The 23,623-nt window shown below is 42.7% G+C and overlaps 1 protein-coding gene across 5 annotated transcripts in view; it reads right to left on the bottom strand.

Annotated features, from left to right (window-relative positions):
- esrrb (estrogen-related receptor beta) overlaps positions 1–23,623 on the bottom strand; it is a 57,950-nt gene that overhangs the window by 10,409 nt on the left and 23,918 nt on the right. For 4 of the 5 annotated variants that reach the window (XM_046063307.1, XM_046063305.1, XM_046063306.1 and 1 more), the window contains 4 exons: positions 15,475–15,884; positions 9,497–9,622; positions 3,475–3,585; positions 2,790–2,951 (listed from right to left, as the gene is read on the bottom strand). In XM_046063307.1, the coding sequence (XP_045919263.1) occupies positions 2,790–2,951; positions 3,475–3,585; positions 9,497–9,622; positions 15,475–15,871 (796 nt within the window). In that variant the 5' untranslated portion in view covers positions 15,872–15,884. The remainder of the gene's footprint in view (positions 1–2,789; positions 2,952–3,474; positions 3,586–9,496; positions 9,623–15,474; positions 15,885–23,623) is intronic. The other variant, XM_046063309.1, reaches the window with a different exon arrangement.

The following is a 23,623-nucleotide window of genomic DNA, read 5'->3' as shown; positions in this document are numbered from 1 at the left end:
ATTAATCAAAGGCAGATTCAGAATGAGGGCAATGGCAAACATGTGAAAAAGCTCATGATATGTGACATCAGCCTACAATATCTACCTCATTCAACTAAGATAACAAGATTACCTGATCTGCTTGATTAAGTGTGCTCTTATTTCATCTAAAATCGTAGGGAAAAAAACGGTAAAATCTGAAATGCACTTCTGCTGAAACTGACCTTTCACGGTGTGCTGACTAGAACCGAGATGACAAAGTTGACATTGGACCCTGTAAGGCAAAGATACACTAATGATAGAGCTTTGATATAGTCCAATCGCCCTCCCATTAAAACTCAATAGGGCCACTCTATTCCACATTATGCCACTTTTGAAACGCGTTTTCAAATGTTCGCTGAGAATAGGGGAAATTAAAAATCAATTGGGAGAAGGTAAGTGCCAATTTTCGTGACATTTAAATTGTTACATTTGGACTTAAGTTATTGGCCCATCTGTCAATGGCCTAATCAATGTGGTCTACTTCATAATGAACTGTTAATCTTTTTAATTCCATTGCCTAAGGCTGCAAAAATCTATCAGAATGCAATCAGCATTTTTTCCTTCTGTTCCTTACTTGTCCCAGAGCGGATAGAGGGAGAAATATTGTAGGAACCGAGCATGGTAGGCAGCCTGGGGTACCGTTGTTGCATGGAGTGTTAGTGCATGGAGTCTCGCTCAACCAGTGAACCGTCTCTGATCAGGTTCAGCCATGTACAACTCAATTATGCAGCCATTTCATGGCCAGAGGACACCCACTGTCCTAATACAGACACCACTGAAGGGACAGACACAGACGAAGCACTCAGCTTAAGTAGAAGACTTCATTCTGTTAATTTGTCTTTTGAATCTATACAAAATATGTGTGATTTTACAATATGAGTTAAAAAATGACCAAAAATAAAACAAAAGTGCAAGGGTAATTTATACAGAAGAAGGTCAGAATAATCTACTTAAAGTCTACCATCTCACAGGTGCAGCACATTGTTTAGCGCATCCGTTCAGTTCCAGGTACTCGCTCACAGTCGGAACAGACACTCAGGCTTACTGCCTCAGGTTTTGGGTTAAATGATCATTATCGACACATTTGGAATGACAAGTCCTCTGCCGCAATCTCCAGGGCAAATCCCATTAACATTATGAATCCATCCACTGTACAATACGTGTTAGTATAATCTGATTAACAGGGCTTCAACATTATGACACACAAAATCCGATGTTGTGTGTACACATATTAAAATGATGATACACTTCAGGATACAAGTTAAAACCTTTAGCACGTAGTGTATATTAAATGGTGTGTTAAGAGTACGAAGTATAGATTGGGAGGGGAGTCATGAATTTGAGTCATAAACAATATACATAAATGCTATTGCTATGTAAAATAACTTGCTTAATTTTTTCCACAGTAAAAGATAAAACTATGACACTCTTTCTACTGTTGCCGTATATATACTCAGCAGCCAGCACGGGAATGTTGTCTGCGACAATGGTGTAATTTTGGGTCACAACGATGAGAGTGTGTTATCGGGTCAGTTGTGATCCAGTCCTGACTAAGCTCCTTGTTAAACTCTCAGTCTGCTGACCATGCAGGGCCCGTGGGGAGTGATCCAAACAGTTTAGACGCGTAAGGGGCCGGGGCTGAGGCCAGGGGCTGGGAGCATATCCATCTCTAATCTCCTTAGTATCAGATCTGTACCTGATTAATACCCCTCCTTCTGAGAAGTACTCTAATACCTTTTCAGTACAAAACGCACCTGCCCGAGGTCAGCTGGAGTCTACATCACTATACTGAATATAAATGAACCTTCTTAATCTGTGAATTAGGATTGAAATTTATCTGCTGAATTACCTAATATGACTCAAAGGCATGCACACCCTTGTATGTGTGTGTGTCTGTGTGTGTGTGTGTGAGAGAGAGAGAGAGAGCGAGAGAGGCAGTGTGTGTGTGTCAGTGCTCTAGTGATGTCGCACATTTCCTGCATGCTGACAACTCTGTGCCTGTCCAAGTTATGCTGATGAGAAGAAGGGGTTATGGAGGTGCCGCTGAGGGACACATTCATTTAGTTTGTTACCCATCCATGCCTACAGCACTGTGATGTTATAGAGTTATAGAGGGGTCAAGCTCAAGATCAAGGAGAATCTGCCTCGGTTGCAAAAAAAGAGCGGCTAAACAATGTGTTCTCTGTCAAAATCAGAGGAAAACTCTTGAAGGAAGCAAAATCTCTGCTGACGTGAGGTGCTGTATCCTTAATTCAACAGCCTCTTATAACCTAACACCTCGTCTATCAGAATGCCTATGGGGCAAGGAAGAAACATGATTATGCCCATCAATAATTCAATGTATGTGTGCTTGCGCCTGTGTGCGTTCGTGTGTGCATAAGTGTGTGTCTGTGTGTGATATGATGTCTTGTTTGACTAGGCAGGTCCCCAACTTTATTCTAAATGTCCCTGGTGATTACAACATGCATTGACACTGGGTCTGTGTCCCCCTCTCTCCATTCAATGCGGGGGTTTTAGATACACTCTATTGATTTGATTCTTGCACAGCTACGTCCATTTTTCACCCTCTCCATATACTCCACACACCCTGAAGCTGTATGAGCTGCTGTCCATTAATTATCTATTTGTGTGTGTGTGTGTGTGTGTGTGTGTGTGTGTGTGTGAGTGTGTGGAGAAAGAGAAAAAATGGCTTCAAAACAAAAAACAAAAAAGAGCAGACAGATTAATAAGGATGAAAAGGAAATAAAAAGATAGAAATTGTTTTATACCTGGGATGTGCTTGGCCCAGCCAATGATGACCACTAGCTCGCGGTCAGCCAGGTCACACAGCGTGGTCAGAGCCTTAATGTCGCTCTCTGGCATGGTGGGGTCTGGCATGGCATAGATCTTCTCTGGCTCCGCCACCAACAGGTGAGACACTATCTTTGTGACTGAGGACAGAGGAGGAAGAAGGGGGGATGTCAAAGCAAAGCAGAGGTCAAAGGTCATATCACACCAAAGCTCAGTGAGGCGCAAAGATGCACTGGCCTGATAAACATTGGACTTATATTGTGGGACTTATATATTGGGATATTGTAGAATGGTGCTCTCGCTTTGTACAGTTTCTTTCTCTTTCTCATTATGCAAACTAATGGATGACGCTTGAAAGTGAAATGAAAGCACTGGAAGCTCTTATCCCTACAGAATGCATGTGAGTGGAAAAAAATGTATGGAGTGTCCTCGAGCACCCTGCCGTTGTTTAATATTGGTCATCTGCTCAGAGACTTATCATATTTCAGAGCCGACAGGAACAAAACCTGGCCTATATTTCTGACCAATGAACTTTCAGCTGTCCAAACACAGGAGATACAGGGGGAACATGAGCCTAGAATTTTGCCTCAGTTTTACCTGCATACTGGCCTGGCAAAGGAGGTTAGCAGGGAGACAATGGGTTAGTGATGCAGCAGTACTCACGAGGCTTTTTGGTGGGAGGGGGGAGAGTCAAGCCCAGGTACGGGTTGTTTTCTGAGTCCAACCTCCGTTTGTACTTCTGTCTGCCCCCTCGCACGCGATCCAGACGAACCCCTGGGTTAGAAACGACAGGAGGGACATGAGATGAAGAGAGTGCATTTTTTTCCAGACTAGAGAAGGGTGATACAATAGAAAAGATGCAAAAATACACAAAAGAAAGCCTCCATCTATTACACTAGTACAAAAATGTGTAATTATGATCAGAAATTACACCCCAACGTATTCTGTATGAGACCATGTGTAAAAGCAGTAGTGTGAGTGCAGATTTCTATATTGTATGTAAGCATTGTAAAAGGACTGCACAGTGGCATAAGTGTGTCTAGGTGTGTGAGCATCCACTCCAGTGTGGGTCTGTGTGTGTGTCTGGATGTGTCAGAGGCACGGCTGCCTTCCCATATGTGGACCATGCCTGGCTGGTCTACTGTGACACAGCTGAGCCCAGAGCAGGTCTAAACATATGAATATTTAACGCAGGGTCAATGATCTCACAGACTGGCCCTCTAATTATTTAGCTTTTGGGGTGAGGCAGACTGCATACTAATTAGCTGCCAGCTACATGCCTCTTTGCTTGGGTGTGTATGTGTGTGTAAGCTCAGGTGTGTGCTCTTCGGTATCCAGAAAAAACTTAACCAGCCTACAAGCAAAGACACAGTCCCAGAAACACTGTACAAAACATCCGCTGTCATTCTGCAGATAGATAACTAGGTATTGCTTTCCCATAAAAGACCCTTATTTCACCCCTCTTTCACTGGAGTAGCACTGACGCCTTATCACACACAGCCACAGCTAGGGGGCCAGGTTTCGCACTGATACTGTAAATGTCAAGCCTGCCTCATCATAACATAAGTTATTTATTATCTCATTATTTGATAAGAATGTTTCCATTTGGATGTCTTTTCTATTCTATTAATTTTCAACATGGTTAAAATATTTCATCTACGCTGTTCTATTTATTTGATACCACCGGGCAGGTATTTGGTTATTTAATGCAAGTGTATGCAAACATTTACATCCTGCATCTCCATATTTGGCCCAGCGTGTCCCTGCTACCATACAGCCTAAATATCTCTGATATCTTAATCCTGTCAAGAGGGAGAATCCTTTCAATTTACCTTGTATGCATAATGTAACCCCCCCGAAACAAATTTAATACTACAGGGTGGAAGAGAAAAGGCTCAATGAAATGCTTGCAGTGGAGGAGGAGTTAATTTGTCAGCCGCCCGCGTCCTTTGAGCGAACAACACCCACAGCCAGAGCACTTCCTTGATGATTTCATCACTTTATAACAGGGAGGACGGTGTCAAACATGGGCATTGTGTGGCCACTGCAAATGAGCCTAATACAATTTGCCCATCAGCAAGTGCTCTTGGAGGGGATGAGTTTGGATGTGTCCCATGCACGGTGATTGGAGGTCGCTCGGGAAGCAAAATCAGATGATGTAAGATAAGAGGCGGTGGCCCTCATTTAACAAAGAGGAATTCAACAGTGGATTTATGCAAAATATCTTCTTGATTTTCACCACTTATCTTACATGGCCAAAGCCTTCTCCCTCACACCCAATGGATGGGGGGGGGGGGTCCCAGTAAACTGTATCATCATGTAAATGCAAAATAGAGCCCTTTTCTACTTATATAAATTATTTGAATCCCTGGAAACACAAATCTGATTAGGATTGTCTTTCAATTTCCTGACACTGACAACCCACTAACCTAATTACCCCCAATTCCCAACAGAGCCTCATCCTTCCCAGCAAGCACCAGGGAATCATCTGATGGCAACTACCTGTACTTCACAAGCACACATACACCATGACAATTTAATTCCTATGTGTAACATATAAAATCTTTTTTTTTTTCACTTGAAGGCGTCTTTAAGTGAAGAACAGTCTTAAAACACCCTCCACTTGCTGCTTGGGTTTACGTGCTTAAACACTTTCCTATTCAATTGAGAGGTTACCATTACTACTGTAGGGATGGAAAATTCCTCTCATTGTAAATGTGATGTCACCCCTTTCTATGGTTCATTTCGTCCGGGTCTCACGATGAGCTCGGGCCTCTGCCAGGTGGCTGCGCTTCTGCTCACCATGATCCTCTTTGCTCGTTGAGTCATGTGGTTGTTTCAGCCAGTGAAGAAGGTAGATGGGTGCCTCTTTTAATTAGAACAGTCCTGGCCATAATTAACAGATGCTGACAGGAATTAAAGCTTGGCACTAACCTGTCTCATTCTACTGTCCAACAGGACCAAATACAGGCAGAGAGGAAGAGAGAGTGATTAAGAGCAGCTAGACCAAGTCATTCACTCACGTTGTCGGACTCTATGGCCAGGACTTTACAGGGGCCTTTGTGAGGTTCCCATGTCCCTTTGGTGGCACCCGAAGCTTTAAGTGGTCTGACTCTGACTCTGTTGTGCTCCATCCAAAGTAAACAGTTCGTCTGTTATAAATGTGTGAAGAGAGCTGAGTACCCCCTCATCCAAAGTCATCTCACTGTTTTATGGCCCACTACACAGTGCAGCTCGGGTAGCAGCGGGTGAGCTCGGGTATCATCTCTTCAAAGCAGGGTGCAGGGGTAGAGGGCTTTTTGCCAAGGCGGCTGGCATTTGTGCACGGATTAGCGCAGGCCTCAGGGTGGGGGCTGGGGCCAGCTGACCTAGGGCTCTTCTTTCTCTCCAAAAACAATAATAATCCCCTTCCCAGCACACTCCTACAAAAGGGCCTGTCTTCACTCACTTTGTGTGGCCGGCTATGGTAGGGGCCCTTATTTTCAGTCTCTCACCTGTTCTGGGTGTCTCTCCCTGGGGAAAGTGTCAGGATGTCTGGGATGGTTGGCAATGCCAAGGGGGGCTTAGGCGGACCCTATTTTAGCTGGGAAAATCAGAAGGCCACATGGCAAGGCATGGTGAACCTTGCCTTTCAAGGAGGCCGCCCCGCTAAACTGCCGTCAGCACTATTTCAAAGGGCCCCTGTTGCCAGCTTTGCATACTTGTAAGTGTGTTGCAGAATTTTTAATCACGAGTGGTGATGAGCGAGGGTAGCGGAAAAATTGTCACGCATTGCCCCCATCCCCATTTGCTGACCCAAGGAGCTGCCATACTGTCACCCTCGTCACATACTCCATTTACAGGTTAGCTACAATATCCCCAGTGAGCTGACATCCTTGCTCGTCCTGCTAATTGAAAAGACCAGATGTTACTTAAACTACACGTCACTAAATTACAGTATTGTATAAAGCATATTACATGAGGTTTGTGTCAGCAAAAACTTTTTTATTACTATTACTTTACTATTGTTATTACTGCATCTTGGAAGCACTCTGAATTTGTCTTACTAATATTGACGGCCTGCAGCACATGTGAACATTTACATGTCTAGTATTTCAGGGGCTATACATGTGAGTGTAGTGTGGTTTGTGCGTATGCTGTATATGTTGTGTATGTGACTATGACAGGGCTATTGTGGGATGCGGTTGTTCTTTGCATGCCAGTCTGCTGAACAATGAGTGGTGTATTGTGTATCAGCACAGACACACTTTGCCCCTTTGTTCAGCAAATCATCATGACTGTTACACTGTGCTCTCACAATAAGACAGTACAATATCTACCTTTACACACAAACAAAAAGGTATTGTCTCTGGTCAACGCTGCAATGTGTAGATAAAAATATACTGTATTATGTATCTTCACAGAAATAAAGCAGTTTTCTGTGTGTTTGTGGGAGAATCTGTCTGTTGTAAGTCTGTGCAGAGAGCAACTGCCACTAAATGATGTCAATGTAATCTCTCAATAGTATCTTGTCTTCTCTACTGCTCTAAGCTCTTATCCGTTTCCATTGATCAGAGGAAAAACCTGTTGCCCCTGACATTTGATTATTCTATTGATCACTTCCTCCTTTATACAGTCAAGGAAAAGTACAGCGACTCAACACCGGGTTTAGGCCTCCTGTAATCATACTGCTGATCTTCAAAGACCATTTTCCTTACACCTCACAACACTTTAGGATATAAATGATCTGATTGTAGCTTTTCTTCTTGCGCAGTGGATACTGATATATGGTATAAAGAGTATAAAGAAAAATTTTAAAAAAGTAATATCTAATCCTAATTTACTCAGAATCAGTTTTTCTTTCAGAGACAGTGATGGATTTAATTTTTTGTTTCATTGGGGGGCAGCACTGTACTTTGTAGGATCTGTAAAGTTATAATTAGGTGATTTTCCATTGAGACACAATGTGACCTTTCTGCAGTAATGAAAGTAAGTGGCAACCTCAGTCACATGAGCAGTGGCCATTTCCACAGCCTGGGCCCGAGCATGGCGTTGAGCCGACGGCTTCATAGAGCTTACAGTGGGCACAGACCATGTGGCTCTCTTTCCATTTCGTCTTGGTGACACTTTAAAGTGCCGGGCCTCAAGGCAAAGCTTACGCAGAAATGCACTTCACATCTCTCTCTTAATCATGACAAATGTGTTGAATAATCTTTACTGTGACAGAAATCAGCTATTTGAGAGAGATCTATGACACCGCCTGCGCAAGACTTCAATCAGGCTGTGACAATAGTTGCAGTGTGGTAATGACAGCCACTGTGTAAAAGAGGAGGGTCATTCTTATTCTGGGAATGTGCTGAATACACTAAAGTGTGCATTATAACCTCAGGCTTAGCCAAAGTCTGCATATTTGCGTTTTACACTCTTTTTACTCTGACCCGACACTGGTCATTCATTTATAGCCATGGCTACATATTTTTGTAGTCTCTTATTCTCCAAGATGATATATTGGCATAAATTTTTCATCAGATAGTAATGCGATTACTCTGTCTTTCTGGCACTGAGGCTTTATCTAGCTGCAAGCAGTCCAGGGGATTCTATTACTGTGTGGAGATCCATACAGGCTATGACTCTGGCTTCAGGTGGCGACTGAATATATATGCATCCATAAATCCCACTCTCCAAGAAATAATCTGAGAAATAATGCTGAGACATATAGATATACTGTACAGAGTTTGACAAACAACTTAAAAGTGGAAGTTTGAAAATATTCTCTCTGGCACTGTCTTTACTGTACTGTACTGTATTTAACCATGAGGGATAATCATACTTTGCACAACATAAGTGTTTCCTGACCCATACTCATCAGCACTTGAGGAAAACACGTTTCCTTACCAGAGCAACTCCCAGAGGAGCCTTGAATAAATATAACAACGCCACTTCACCCCCAAGCCACATATCTTTCATTATTCATTTGTCTGGCCTTTCTGGAGCAACCAACAAGTGAGAGAGAGACAGACGGGTGAAAACGCATCCACTAACGCAATGGGGAATGGGAGAACGGATAGGTTCCCCCCCGGAACAGCAGCCAAGACTCGGGGTCTCAGGGGGCTCAGGCAGTGGCGATAGGGAGGGGGGAGAGAAACCCAGACAGACAAATCCATCGGAAGCATGTTTAATTGTCACTGAATTCCCTGCTGACATGACTTTAAAAAACTATCCACAGGAAGAGAGCTGAGATGTTCGGAAAACATTTAGTGGATCAATATGCTGGGGAGAGCTGAGACTGTGCCGAGTGTGTGCTCAGGGACCTTTCCAGGCAGAATACATTTCTATTACTCAGACGGCAGGATCAACCTATTCAGCATATTTCTGTCCCCAGATCAGCTGTACATTATTTACTGCTGTGTAGCAGGGGGAGGACAGGGGGTCAGGGAACTGTTGTCTAGGCCAGCCAGTTATATGCATCTCTGACTCTGGGCTGGTAGAAGAAAAATACTGTGGGACCCTTTGCTGAAGCAGTCTGGGACTTAACGAATTGACTGAGAACTAGTGTGTGATGCTGTAATATTCCACTGGAAGCTCCCTTATTAGATCAGTGGAGGTTTCTTTATTTGCATGAATGATGGAATGTATGAAAGTGGTGACACCAAAATACGTACAGTATGTGTATCTGTAGGTGTAAGAATAATAAAAATGCTCTTACTCTTCTTACCTTCTTTGAGCATCCCCACTTTGAGGCATTTCATGAAGCGACAAGCCTGACATGATTTGCGTCGCCGTTTTGTGATCTCACACTCATTTGTGGCAGGACAGCTGTATTCTATGTTACCTGAGGAGAAGAAGAACAAGACCAGGTTATCGCCAACAAAACCGTAGTTGATTAAGGCCAAATAAATGATCATTTAAAACAAACTGTTTGTGGAAATAATCAAATGATAGGTAGAAAATGAGGTGGAAGCATTTCACCAGGCAATAAGAGAACCTAATGATAAATTGGGTGCTGCTACTGATGAAAAACACCAGTGTGCACTCTCTGCGGTCTCATATGGTCTATAATAAATCATTTTTGCCAACCTGGTATGGGCACTTGTTAATCATATGTATTCCTTTAAAATCCATTTCTGTAGGTGGCTCAGGTGTTCTCCAGCGAGTACAGAACCTTCCAGCAGTGAGGGCCACAGTAGTAGGAGAAGCTGGGGTAAGAGGTAAAGGGTAGGGGTAGGGGGGTGGATGTAAAGCTACAATAGTCCTTCAGGACCCAACAGTAGACACCACCCTGGTCCAACACTAAATTGGCCTCATTAATTCTGCGCATGTCCCCTCCAGGCCCCAGGCGCAGGCCATGTCCCCCTGCGCTCAGAGGGGCCTGCCACCGCCTCAATAGCAGGCTAGAGATCCAGACACGCTGCCCCTGACCACTTTACATAATACTCCCGCAGACCCAAACCTGTTGTTACCACTGTTGCCATTGTTGACTATTTACATAGTATACAGGCAAGAGGCCTTATGCATTATTCAATTGCAGCGTCTGATTCCAGGACGGAGCAATGAAAAAGAGTTTCATTGCTACACAATAAAAGAGCCGGTTCTGCTCTACTCTAGCATTAGCAATAGAAGGGGCAGGACATGTGAGGCAATTCCTCCGCTTCTGCCTGATTCCCTACATTTTACTGTATTCAGGGGTTTTCAATAAACGGTTTCAATATAATGGTTCCTTCAGCCTAGGAATATGAATCATCCTCGTTTTGAATGGGCTTTCAGCTTTACAGCTTTTGACATTGGTATTTTTCTAAACTTTTCTTTGAACCTAGGGTTTATGTCCTGTTAGTATAGTGAAATACATTTTTGAGTAATGTTCAAATCTAATTTAATCAAACAAAAACAACTGCCTCCATATTTAAAGTTAAAATAAAATCTTAAAGTAAACAATGTGTCAGCAAATATGCTTTCCGTTGAAACTACTAAACACACACATACAGCATACAGCATCCCCTTTAACAGATGAAGCACTTTCACATTTTGCAGTGTGTTAAATGACGACAACATAACAAAAATCCACACACAAACACATTAGGATTGCATCCCAATATCCCATAGCTGCTCCACAGCTCTGACCCTTCCTCCATATTTCTGTACAGAGAAGCAGAAAGCTGTGTAATATTCCACTGGCGTTCCTCCACTAGCCCTCCAACATCCTTTGACAACTTATGCAATTATGTTAACATTATTGGACAGATCAAGTGGAGGGTCCCAAGATGTTATAAATAATTAGAAATTCCTCCTTATATCTGGGTTAGAAATCATTATGCTAATTCTCCTCATCTCTTTGGGATTGGGGTAAATAAAGGTGTGAGGGAAGCGGCTGATGAGCTCTGATTGTCTTTCCTCTGTCTGTTTTCTCTGTTGTCATAGCAGAACCAGACCATAATGATCCTATCCATTTCCCATATGCTGGGAGGAGGCAATCAGAGCCACCCTGCACAAGAATCAATTCATGGAGGTGTTTTTGGTTTTGCGTTCCCATTATACACTAAGCAATCAGCAATTTGCCGGGACATAAAGTATTAAATACATTTTTTTAAACCATGGATTTTGATTGCAACTCTGAAAAGTCTTTACTTCTCACTTAATTCATTTCATCACGTGATGCTAACATGATATGCTGCAGGTTTGCTTGCACCGCCCAACTCAGCACAGTTGACCCCGTGTGTCCCTGAGGACTCTTTGTTTGTGTTGGATTTTTCTCTCCTCCTCCCCTCGCTTCCCTTTCCTTTCTCCGGAGTGCCATGGGCATGTGCACAAACCACACCTGGTGGCTAACTAAGAGAGTTAGCCCTTTGAAGCGACTTTGAGTTCGTGAAAAGCGCTATACAAATTCAATTTATTATTATTATTATTATTATTGATACCCCACACTCCAGAAACAAAAACAAATACATGGCTGTGTCCACCTGTCCTGTCAAGCCCTCTGTGCGTCTGATGTTCTGTCAGAGGGGGCTTCTCACAGCTCAATGCAGAGAGAGGGGTGGATTAACTAATTTTTCATCTCTACATTTGGTTTATATTTAGGGAGGGAGTGTTTCAGTATCCCCACAGTATCCCAGTATTCCCACTTCAAAACATGCCTAACACCTCTTAGCTAAGTTAAATGACAATAAGCCCTGACCTCCCTTGGCCTACTGTTTTTATTAACATATATTCATAATGATAAAAGATGAAAATCACAACTAAATTGATTTCAGGTCTTTTGATACAGATACAATAGAGAAGCAGCAGAATGAATTCTGATATTGATGCTGTTAAATGTTTGTTTGCATCAGTAATGTTTGTAACCACAGTGGTAACAAGACTTTAATTTCATTATTCATTATTATGTCAAACACTTCATCTATACTTTATGCAAAATATAACTGTAATTTATGTGCTTAATGAGATCGAGGTTTGAATGTAATTGTTAAATAAAAACATAGTTGCAGATATTTATGCTTATGCATTTAACTTTTTACTTTGATAGGCATTGTTACTGTAAGATGTAGCCATTTTTTAAAATATCCATTGTGTCTTTCTTGTCTTTAGGTGTGGGATTGCGTTTTGTCTTCTCTCATTGTCACAAATGTCCACCTGAGGTTGAATAAAATATTTCTATCTGAATATAACTAAAGTAACTGATGTAAAAAACTGAAATGAACTGGATTTAACTGACTGTGTGACTCTCAACAGGATAATTACGTGAAAGAAAACAGATCAGAATATCTCCTCAACAATAGTTAAACAAAGTGTCACATAAGTACTGATTTAATTTGTACTTATATTAGATTAAAACATTTACTTAAAAGGGGCACGCCTATGAAACATTTTACAGTAACCTTGTCATTCAGAAATGCTGCCTGGAAATCCTGGCTTGGAGAGTAACAGTATGGCCAGTTTCACTTTCAGAAATGAAGCATACTGGCGGGAACCCCTCTAACCCGAGGGCCATGCTCGGGTTTATCTGTCTTTAGAGAGGTTATGGTATGGTTACCAATAACATTACAGAGTGAAGGGAGAAGAAAAGATTTCCCTCCTTCTTCTCTTGATAAGTATCTGTCTCAATCTATTTTATGGCTTTTCAGGACCCATGCCAGGGCACAGAGGGGAAAGTCAGGTCTTGTAAGTAAATTACAGTAAAATGGCAGGTATTTCTCATCAAAATCTAAACTGACTTTTACAGGCTTACTGTCAAGGTCTATTACTTCATATAAAAGAGGGCCACTGAGTTCAGTTGGTTTTCAAGCAATTTTACACTTGGGTTCAAAATGGGAAGAAAACACGGTTCAATAAGAGATTTATGTTTTTGATTGGTGGGGCACGTGAGGTGCAGGAATGGGGGGATGATTAGGGAGCAATGAGAACAGGGGTATTTCTGGGATGGATGGAGATCCAGGTTGACATTAATTTGGGCCTGGCCTTGACTAATGTAACTATCTCCACGTAAGAGTTCAAGGGGCTTTTCACTGGATGAATAGGTGACAGAAGATGGATTTTCCATCCGCTTTTGTTGAAAAGGTAACGGCATCAGCTAAAGAAGTGGAGACCAGAGATCGAAGTAAAACAAGGGTTTCTCAGTGAATAGATGGCTACATTTGTGAACAAGGTCAATATATTTATACAACAACTAAATGGAAATTTAATATAATAATTAAAAAAAACAACTACACAGTTCCTATCAAGAATTAGTTGCTGTGTTACAAGAAAATACACAGAGTTACACAAGGTGAGCACAAGGTGATAAAGAAACTGTCATGTACATGGTTAACATTAACTTAGCAAGTTGTTTGCCCTAAGTGCTATAGAACAATGTGATAAAGGGCTGGAAAAGACAGCTCTTTGTTTTCCTCTCATTAGAGAGGGCCGTCTCACACTCCACCCTTGACTGCCTCGTTATTCCTTTAATTAATCAGTTCTCATCAACGGCACCCTCTCATTCTTTCAAGGGCTCCGGATCCAGCTATTTATTAGCCTCCTTTTTCCTCCAGCAATTCCGCATTTGTTTCTTTTATCATTTTGGAAGGCTTTAACCTCCCCCAAAAAGTCCCTGCGTCTCCTGCCTTCTCTGCCTGGGACCCCTGTCTGATTATTATGCCATTAAGCCTCTCCTCCTCTCCTCTGAAAGAGCAGCAGGGTCCCTCTCCAATCTAAAGAAGTCCAGGGTTTTTTTCCCCTCCTTTCCCTGAAATTACCCGGCGACGCGTGCCTGAGTTTCTAATTGGCATGCCCGTCCCTGGAGACGGCCCCCTCCCTTCTTCCTAATGAAAAGCCTCGGCCTTAATTACACTTTCCAAACGCTGATTGTTATTGACAAAACTCCTGTGGCTCGGACAAACGACGGCAGATTAGCTCCATTACAGGCAGCCCTCCAAGAAAAGAAAGAGAGGGATTTCAAATCGACAATGCAAAGTGAGGGGGGAAAAAGAGGAGCTTTCAATTTTTTCCATGTACCTTTCTCTTAATTGTTTGGGCCATTGCTCCACTTAAGACATCTCTTTCTTCCCCGATGCCTCTTTTCTGTTCCATTGTGTTGCCATCAGTGTACTTTTAGTGAGGGGACAAAAGCCCAGTTATGTTACTTGAGAGACAATGTTCATCTTTTGTCAATAGACAGGATTGCTGACGGCAGCATGGGTAAACAGGAGGATTTGGCCTAATGCTTTTGTTTGTTTCCAAAAGGTACATAGACTGTCTAAAGCTGATAGGGCTGTAAGGTCCAAAATCAACACCTATCATGCAGACAGACAGAGTGCTCTCCATATAATGTCTGCAATCATTTGCTCAAATTTACCAAGAGCAATAGATAAAATACGTCAAAAAAATATCAAATTCCAATTTTTCTTCTACTATTACTTGTCTCATTTCACCATACTCCAGCCCTTTGGCTCATTTTACCTATTTCTCCCACTGCATGTTTTGCTCTACTAAGCCGGCAGAGCTTAGACCTGGGCAGCTGTGACTGTTGTGCAGATTTTCTTTTTCCAGGCTCAACAATATCTCCGTCTTCCTGATTAATCTGAAGCAGAGCGCGCAGTTTCACAGTGGGAGGCCTTTCATTGCTTCACTAATGAGAAGCTGTGATACATCATGCCTTGCAGATAGCCAAATGCACCCTAGTCCCCAGGCACACAAACACAAAGGAATAATAAAGCATGTTTTCTGAGCCCCCCAAGGCTTCTGGGCAAACAGCCCCTACACTCCACCAAATCTGACCTCAGAGTGATGATGTCATGTCCACCATACACCACCAACCATGACAGATGATGTAATCATACCCACACTATTGATCTGTTCCATGTCAAAAAAATTCTTATACAATCAACAAATTTAAAATGCACTGCTATTTGATAATCAGCAAATACATTTGCAGAGTTTTTAATCATTAGTTATCCTACAGTAGTTAGGTATTTAATTATTTCAGAAACAAATATTTTTTATGGAGGTTGATGGTCTCAGGAGGTAGAGAAAACATCTTCCACACTCCAGTGACTTTTTTTAACATAGTAAATCGCTTGGACTGAGTATGTTTCACTGTTGTTGCGAGGCCAAAGGTGTCTTGTATAGAGGGTGTTTTTATGTTCGGTGATGCGGCAACATGGGATGAAATCACTTATATCGAGTGTTTGTTGGGGGGAGGCGAGATGAGAAAAATACCTTGTATTGTCCTTTTAAAAAAGGCTTTGCAGGCCTCACAAGAGGCCACCCCATAGTGATATCCCGAGGCTATATCTCCACAGACCAAGCAGAGCCTCTTGGGGAGGGAGTTCAACATGTATTCGCACTTTATGGACGAGTCCTCCATGATGGTGCTGGAGCAGTCGTCATAGCGTTTGCGGCAGGTGGCGGCCCCGAGCCCGCTGGGGGTGAACATAGGTGGAGAGTCCAGGCCGTTGGAGTGGCTGTTCATGGTGCTGACATAGCCACCACTGGCGTCTGAATTGCCGCTTGGGCTGTGGTGGCTGACCGTGTCGATGACTGAGGAGGGACTGGATGGCTCCGTCTTGATGTAGGACCCACAACTGGAGGGTAGGTGCCGGTCATCAGCGGCCATTCTATTCAGCAGCCTGGGGGAGGTGTAGGGTGAAAGATGGGGGGGGAGGGTTGATGGGAAAGGGGGGAGGAGAAAAGGAAGATGATTAGCAGAGGTCTTCAGAGAGTAGAAATGAATCTCATCAACCAGTGGAGTGACATAAATCCCAAAACAGCAAAATACTCGACTGACATTAAAGGGTAACTTTGGTATTTTTCAACCTTCAACCAATGTTTCCCATGTTTTTGTGTCTATGTGACTAAGTGGGACAACATTTTTTGAAATTGGTCCAGTATTGAGCGAGCGCACTGCAACAGGGCTGCAATGTAATCCTCCAAACATCCAAAGATGTCCACTAACATAATTTTACCTCACAGGGCACAATTGCCTGCAAAGATAAGGTTGCAGCCCTGTTTCGCTTCTGACTGCAGCACACTGGCTCAATACTGGACAAATTTTTTTTAAATAATTAAATTATTCACATAGACACAAAAAGTTTGGAAAAAATGGTAAAGGTTGCAAAATACCAAACTTACCCTTTAAGTACAAAATATACTGATTTTGTGGCAATTCATGTCAATTTCAACACAGACGCTCATTTTTTTCAACTAGAACTTATGTTAAAGTTTGAAGAGTTAATGACTCCAGAGTGAATGAATTGCTCAAAGACAAGCCTTGATGTACAGCTTATATTGGACTACACATTTCAACTGCTCTTCAAGAGTAGATAAATGTAAAAGATGTGTTTCTGAATGTAAATGTGCAAATTCTACATAAAGGACAGAAGGAAGAAAAGATGGGAGATGAGACATTAGGTAGGTTTCATGTGGTCAAACAGTGGTCAGTTTATTAGCTAAGTCACATTTACATGTATTGCATATCTACTATTGTTATGTGTCTGTTTTTATTAAGTCTTTCCGATTTTCTGTTTTCTATATACAGTGAACCAGAGGGAGGATCCTAACTGTTTCATTAGCCACACACCACGGGAGCTGCAAAAGCGCATAAGTGTACAAATACACACAAATACAACATGCACGTCCACACTCAGCCCACACAATACAAACACACAGAGAGAAAGAGAGGAAAGTGAAAGAGAGAGACAGAAGGATAGGAGAGAAGGGGAGAGAAAGCACTCAAATAACTTAACACGCAAGTGCACACACAAACAGACAACACATCAAGTCAGGGCATCTCCATAGTTTAGAGAGCAGAGTGGACCTTGACTTGTCTCCTTGAGTCAGCAGTCAACCAAAAGAAAACATGATGGCCAGATATTGACTTTTTCACTGTCTGCCTAATAACTGTATTTTGGAGTACATGCAATACGATGCTGTAATGTGTGCAGACTAAAGTGCAGCCTTTTGGCTATGGACACAGAATGCACTCTGAAGCCTTCCTTGCCCATATAAATCTATTTCAGCCCCTCTATAGCCTTTAACTTGAAATTGCACAGGGAGAACAATGGGGGAAAAACCTTCAACTCATCTTTTGGTCTGCAAATAGAGTGAAGAGAAGAGGTACGGGAGACGGATAACTCAATGTATTGAGGATGTAGTGTAGACATAGTGACCTCTTAGGGTCAATGTGAGGTCACACACTTACATACACACACACCCCTTTGCATTAGGTACCACGGAAGGGGTGAAAGGTCACCTGCACTTGCCTGCATTAACAAAATTGAGCCTTGCATGGCTTATGGTAATTCAGACACAGGGGCTCCTAGTGAGTGGCAGCTAGACAGCCCTAGTTGTGCCTTCGCACATTAGTTCCATTAGCATATTGCCAACTAATGGTAATGTTTACATATTTGACATGTCAGTTTACCATCAGCACGGGGAGAGGGGGATGTTCCTCTATCTGCCTGATTGGACGATAGCTGTCTGTCTCAGAGTGCTTCAGAGGAAAAAGGAAACGAGAGGCCTCCACTATGTCCCCTATCGGCCGGCCTGGACTGCTTCTTGCTCTCTGAGGCTGATTTAATTGTGAGGGTGGGTGACGGAGGGGTTCAGGCCCAGGGGTCAGTGGGTCAACCTTATTTTCTCACCCTGGCTTCCTGGGCCTGTGGAGATGGGGGTCAGCATGTCAAATTAAATCTCATTCCCAGGTTTCCCTCCCTGCTGTCATGTATATTCATCGGAGCTCCAGGTGCATACCACTTCTGGAAATTCACAAAAAGGTTAACTACTAAAATAAATAATAAAAAATGCCCCCTGTTAAAACCGTTGACCTTGTGGAATAAGCCCTTTGCCTGAGCACTCGTGGAATTCTTCTTGCAGTATAAAGCATTCACTATATAAAACTGATACACAACTAAAGTTGTGCTAGAGTAACTGCTGTCCCATTTACAGTTTTTCTTTCAGCTATTCTTAATTTAAACAATGCAAAAGAATTAAATTTAATACTACTGATGGCACTGTGGGCGTTTATTCAGATTTGCTGTTTTAAAATGATCCACTTATACTCTTAAACGTCCTTGCAGACAGAAACTGAAAAAGTGAATCCATTTCATGCCTTTCTAAAATAGAACTTGCCACGTTTGATAATGAACGCAGATTGCATCCCCATAAATTAATGCACGGCTCTGTGTTCATCTGCTTTATGTTCTCTGTTTCAGATGGATATGTGCACCTGTGCGATAGGGCACCTGCACTTGGCTTATTAAAGGCTATATATTAAAACGCAGGAGCACAAGATGGCTCCATTTAGCTTTTATTTCACAAATTCAGAGTAAGCTTAACCCCAGTTCAAAGGCCATCTTCGGGGTGACACTTAGCATAATTGCATAAGTGTCTTAACTGTTTCTCCTCCAGCTGAATGTGGTCATTTATAATAAATGTGCTGGCTAGAATCCCCTTAACTCATTCTGCTATGACACATTATACCACTGCTATGCTTATGTTTTTAACAAGGCTGCATATATTGATTAATGATACTGAGGGAATACTAACCACTTGAACCTGGCGTATTAATCAAACAGTCTAAAATATTTCTATAAATATTAGTAATCTCTAATGGGACAGGTCCAATTTAAATCTATAAAAACCATTGTATAGGAAAATTAATTATGAACATTAAATAGTTTGACAGCAGCAATAGTCGTAATAAATAATTCAATATATGGGGCAGGTGCTAATTAGTTTGTGTGCTACACAGACAGAGCAGACAGGAAAGGGTCTGCCGAAGTAACGGCTTGATGCTTTAAAATCTATAGTTCTGTCTTACTTGCTTCCTCAAGGTAAGAGCATTTCAAATTCTGCTGCCTGGCTGCCCAAAGGAGCAGCGCTCGTCTAAGATACAGTATCTCGCCCTCTCTCTTTTTCTCTCTCTGTTCCTCCTCCTTTTGTTCCCTTTGTACCGATCAAAATTCATGCTGAGCAGTGGGTTATGGGCCCGCAAAAGCACACTGCGCAGTTTGGTTTTAATCTGATTCCACCTGGCCCCCCTAACAGCATTTCAGATCCCTAATATCATTCCACTGGTGCTGCTGTGACCAGGATTAGCTGGCCTAATGATCTGGCAGCTCGTCTCACACTCACTGTTCCTCGGCTTCCAAGAGGAGACCCAAGGAGAGCTCATTCTCTCACGTCTCAACACTTCCCTCGCCTGCAAGCAAAACTCTGAACATTGGATGACACTGTCGTGAGAACGCAGTACATTTAGGATCTAATTGGGCCAATTTGTAAGTATTCCTGCTGAGAGCTTCCTGCTCACTTCAGGAGGATACTGACATCTTCCACTGTTCTCTGAGTGACTACAGCTCACTCCCTGTTTCATGTGTAAATCACAAGCACACAGCACAAACCTGTGCTAGAGGCTCAACTCAACAGTGAGTAAATTCTTTATGTCCTTTTCACTCTCAAGGCCACCAGATGCCAAAAATACAATTTTATAACATTTGCTAACCTCATCCCAGAGTGTCACATCCTTGCTACCTGATCAGACTGGGTAAGTGGAGGGGGAGGGGTGGGTGATGGAGTTGGGGGTTGACATCTGCAAGCAGGGTGATGTTGATATCAGATGCCCCAGTAGGGGCAGATCTGTCTGGAGGGCCCCAGGCGATGTGGCCTGATAAGCCACTGGCCCCAGAGTCAGCGCTGGTAGGACGAACTCAATTAGCTCCTGACAGACCTCTTCTCAGCCCGGCTCAGCCTCCCCGCCACGGCCAGAACCCACGGCAGCTGCCACGCTGACCTCTCCTCCAGGGGCCATTGCCACCTCTTACCGCTCCAACACACAGCCAGGGATTCATTTTTGGGAGAGCGAACACCACGCTGAAATTCTGCACCACCTAACTAAAGTCACAGAAATACAAGCAGATGTGTGTACGCCACCAAGGGTGCTCGGTGTGCGTTCTTGCAGGGGAAAATGTAAATGTAAAAAGGACTGAGGCTCAGGGAGGGCCTTGGGTGGCCCTGGGGAGAAAGGAAGGTAATAGAGATTCCAAAACACACTTAGTTGAAATATGGAGGACGCCTCTCTGTCTAACTGGTTCCAGGTTAATGACCATCAGGGGAATAAGGGGCCAAAAGACTCTTGGGACAGTGTGCATGTGTGTCTGTGCTTATGTCCTTATAGGTCTGAGTGTGTGTTTGTGTTGCAGACAGAATATGAAAGATGGAAATATGGCAGGGAGGGGGTTGGTTGAAGCCTGTGGTTTGGTTGGAGGCAAGCCTGGCGCTCCATAGGGACCCATTCTAATCTATGAGGGAGAGGCCCCTAATTTTGCAGTTTCTCATTCATTAGTACTGCTCTGGCAGAGAGAAGAGGGAGCAGAGGGGGAGGACCTGAAGGGAGGGGAGGGGCCTCTATATTAACGGATATGCCAGACACTCAGGAGAAGCTGACAGAGATTTATGATGTGCAGATCTATGGAGGCAAACAAAAGGGAAGTCGAGGAGAACAGGAAAAGACAAAGTAAGCGATACATGAGGGGAAGGGGGAGAAGAGTCGGAGAGAGAGCTGTGTTTATCGTACCAATGGAGAGCAAGGGTCCCGGATCAATAGTCCGTAGGCCAGTGGCTCGTGCAGGGTTACCACTGGGGGGGACCAAGTTGCTCTGTGGCTTGGGCAATTAAGTTTTTCAGTCTCCAGCAGAGGATTATATTTAGCTGCTCCACAGCTATGTCACTGTAGTCTTTATAAAGCCATGAGCTCACTCCACTACGACAACATGAGCCCCATGCTCCAGCGGCACCACAAGATAGCGCTGGCCAAGAAGCAGATCACATCTATCGATCCCCCCTTTTGCTCCTTCCTGTTCTAGAGATGCTGCTGGCAGGAAAGAGAGGGCCTCTTGTGATACAGGCGCTGCTGTGTGTCTGACGTAAACTGTCTGGGCCGCACTGGGCAGATCTGGTTCTTATAAGGGGCTGAGTTCAGGATGTTGAGAGAAGCAAATGGCTAATGATAGCGCTACTGTCACTGAGAGATGTGAGAGAGTTGTCGCTTGTCTAAACGTCCCGCTATGGAGAGCAAAGAGTTAATAATCTTCTATGCAGACCCAGTGGGGAAGCTCCCTGCAGAATTAGACAGCTCATCATACTGTATGTAAAAAAGAAGTTCAGTGATAAGTCTAGCCTGCCGTGCTGTACATTTGGGATCAAATTTCTAATTCCACTTTTTCATTAGAAAAGATTAGTTTCCATTACTTCCATTATGTGGCATGGCCATGGTATAATTTAACAACATACATTTACAATGGCTCATGATAACTAGGAGAAGTAATTATAGTGCAGCACTGGCAAAAATTCCCCTCAAAAAGTGTTTCTGATTATCAACGTCTTCCTCAAAGCTTGCCAAAAGAAAAGATTGTTTCTGATTGTTAATGACATCAGACACAACCTGGTGTTGTGTGATACCGTATGTTACCGATACACTGGCACCAATATCATAGGACACTCTCTTGCAATACTGAGGCATAAGAGGATCCTTCCTTTTAACTCTAAACTATTCTGCTTTATGACTGTTTGTGAACATTCTACTAAAGAGACACAATTATTACAAATTGTTTCATCTTGTTTGGCTATAAAACTATTATACATATGATTAAATACACTATATGATAAATTTCTGCTTTTTGAAAAATTGTTGACATTTCTGTGTCCAAGTATGGTTTCCTCTTCGGTTACGCAGACGCCATGATGTATCGTAAATTATGCTGAATGGTGTTTTGCAAGATATTGTTTATCACAGAATCTCCTGCATCATGATGCCATCATCAACTTATCATCAGCGTATCATGATAGCATATGAGTTACCTAGTGATGCTCCGCCAGTCATAAACAGTGTGTGTGTAATATGATAATATAATGAATCAATAAGTGAGAGGAAAAGATTCAGTAAGATTAAAATTCTTCCTCAGAAGTCACTGACTGGACAGGTCAGTGACTAATATTGTAGGAGTAAGTCATAAAAATTCTGTTTTATGCTACAAAAGCCTTTTAAGGCTAGGTTTTGTTTAACTGCCATAAATTATGGGGAAAGCCAGCAGATATCAACCACAGCACACTTCTCACGTACCCTCAGTAGGGTTCCTTATGTAAAATAAAGAGGGGGGATTATAAAATATGAATTTTTTTAAATGAGTTAAAGTCATGCATTACTGTTCACTGTTCACAAGATATCCAAGAGGTTAATATTATCAGGAAAGTGAAGGATATTCCTGACTGTGTTGCATGTTTTTATGCAGTGTGTGTGTGTGTGTGTGTATGTGTGTGTATCACAAACAGAAAGCAATATTATTATAAAGGGTTAAGGCTATTTAACACAGTCCAGTGTAAATCACAGGTTTAGACACAGTGGTATAGGAGGACAGAGGCACAGAGCCATGCATGAAATTACTTCATTAATCTTCTTCTGATAGGCCGTCCTTGTTTAGGGGGGAACTCTACCTGTTTAAAACAAAGAGCACATCCTGCCTCCATCATAATTTCCCTCTTCATGAGAAGAACAGCCAAATAGAAACAGACTAATACACATTTAAGCACATGAACACACATGCACACATCATGTACAAGGTAAAATTAACAGGCCAAAATTAGCAGGTTTTTCAGGTGCCCAGGATCATTTAAACTCAATCAGATGTGTTCACCGTGTAATCATGGCACATAGGTAAGATTAAAATAACCTGCATTACAGAACATGATCATCATGTCAAAAATTTTACTTGATTTCTCACATTTAAATTGTTGTTTGTAGAAACACAATTCAAACATTTCACAGCTGAATTGATGCTGCTTAAAACGCTATTGCAATGACTGTCTGCCACAGTAGCAGACATAGTCATAGCAATAGCCTCTAGCTTTTTACAGGCTCATCTCTACCAGCTGCCACACATTCCCCATAAATAGTGCTTGTAATAAAAAGGCGGGTGGGCCTAACTGATTTATACGGTAGTGTCCACCACCACCACACCATTCAGGAATAATTAAACTTTAGGGATATTTCCTGAATTAATGTGTCTCCTTCAGGGGGCGTTCTAAACATACATTTCAGAGTTCACCACGTCTGGTGTCACCGGACGTACTGGGAGGGAGGCTCTCTCCAAGTGGCAAGTTCAACAACCAGCCACTCAATGTGACCATTCAATTGCACTTAACACCGTAGGGGTGGTCTCACAAAGAAGCATTTTAATGTGAACACGTTTTGTGACCAACAAGTAAATACACACATAAGCATGTTATAATTTGAAGGCAGGCAAGCAGGAATACAGACTGAGAAGCAAACACACACACACACACACACACACACACACTCACACACACAAACAGA

Source organism: Micropterus dolomieu, linkage group LG11 (genome assembly GCF_021292245.1).
Source record: "Micropterus dolomieu isolate WLL.071019.BEF.003 ecotype Adirondacks linkage group LG11, ASM2129224v1, whole genome shotgun sequence".
Taxonomy (NCBI): domain Eukaryota; kingdom Metazoa; phylum Chordata; class Actinopteri; order Centrarchiformes; family Centrarchidae; genus Micropterus; species Micropterus dolomieu.
The sequence above is the reverse complement of the archived record's forward strand: the minus strand, read 5'-3'. Positions and strand labels throughout refer to the sequence as shown.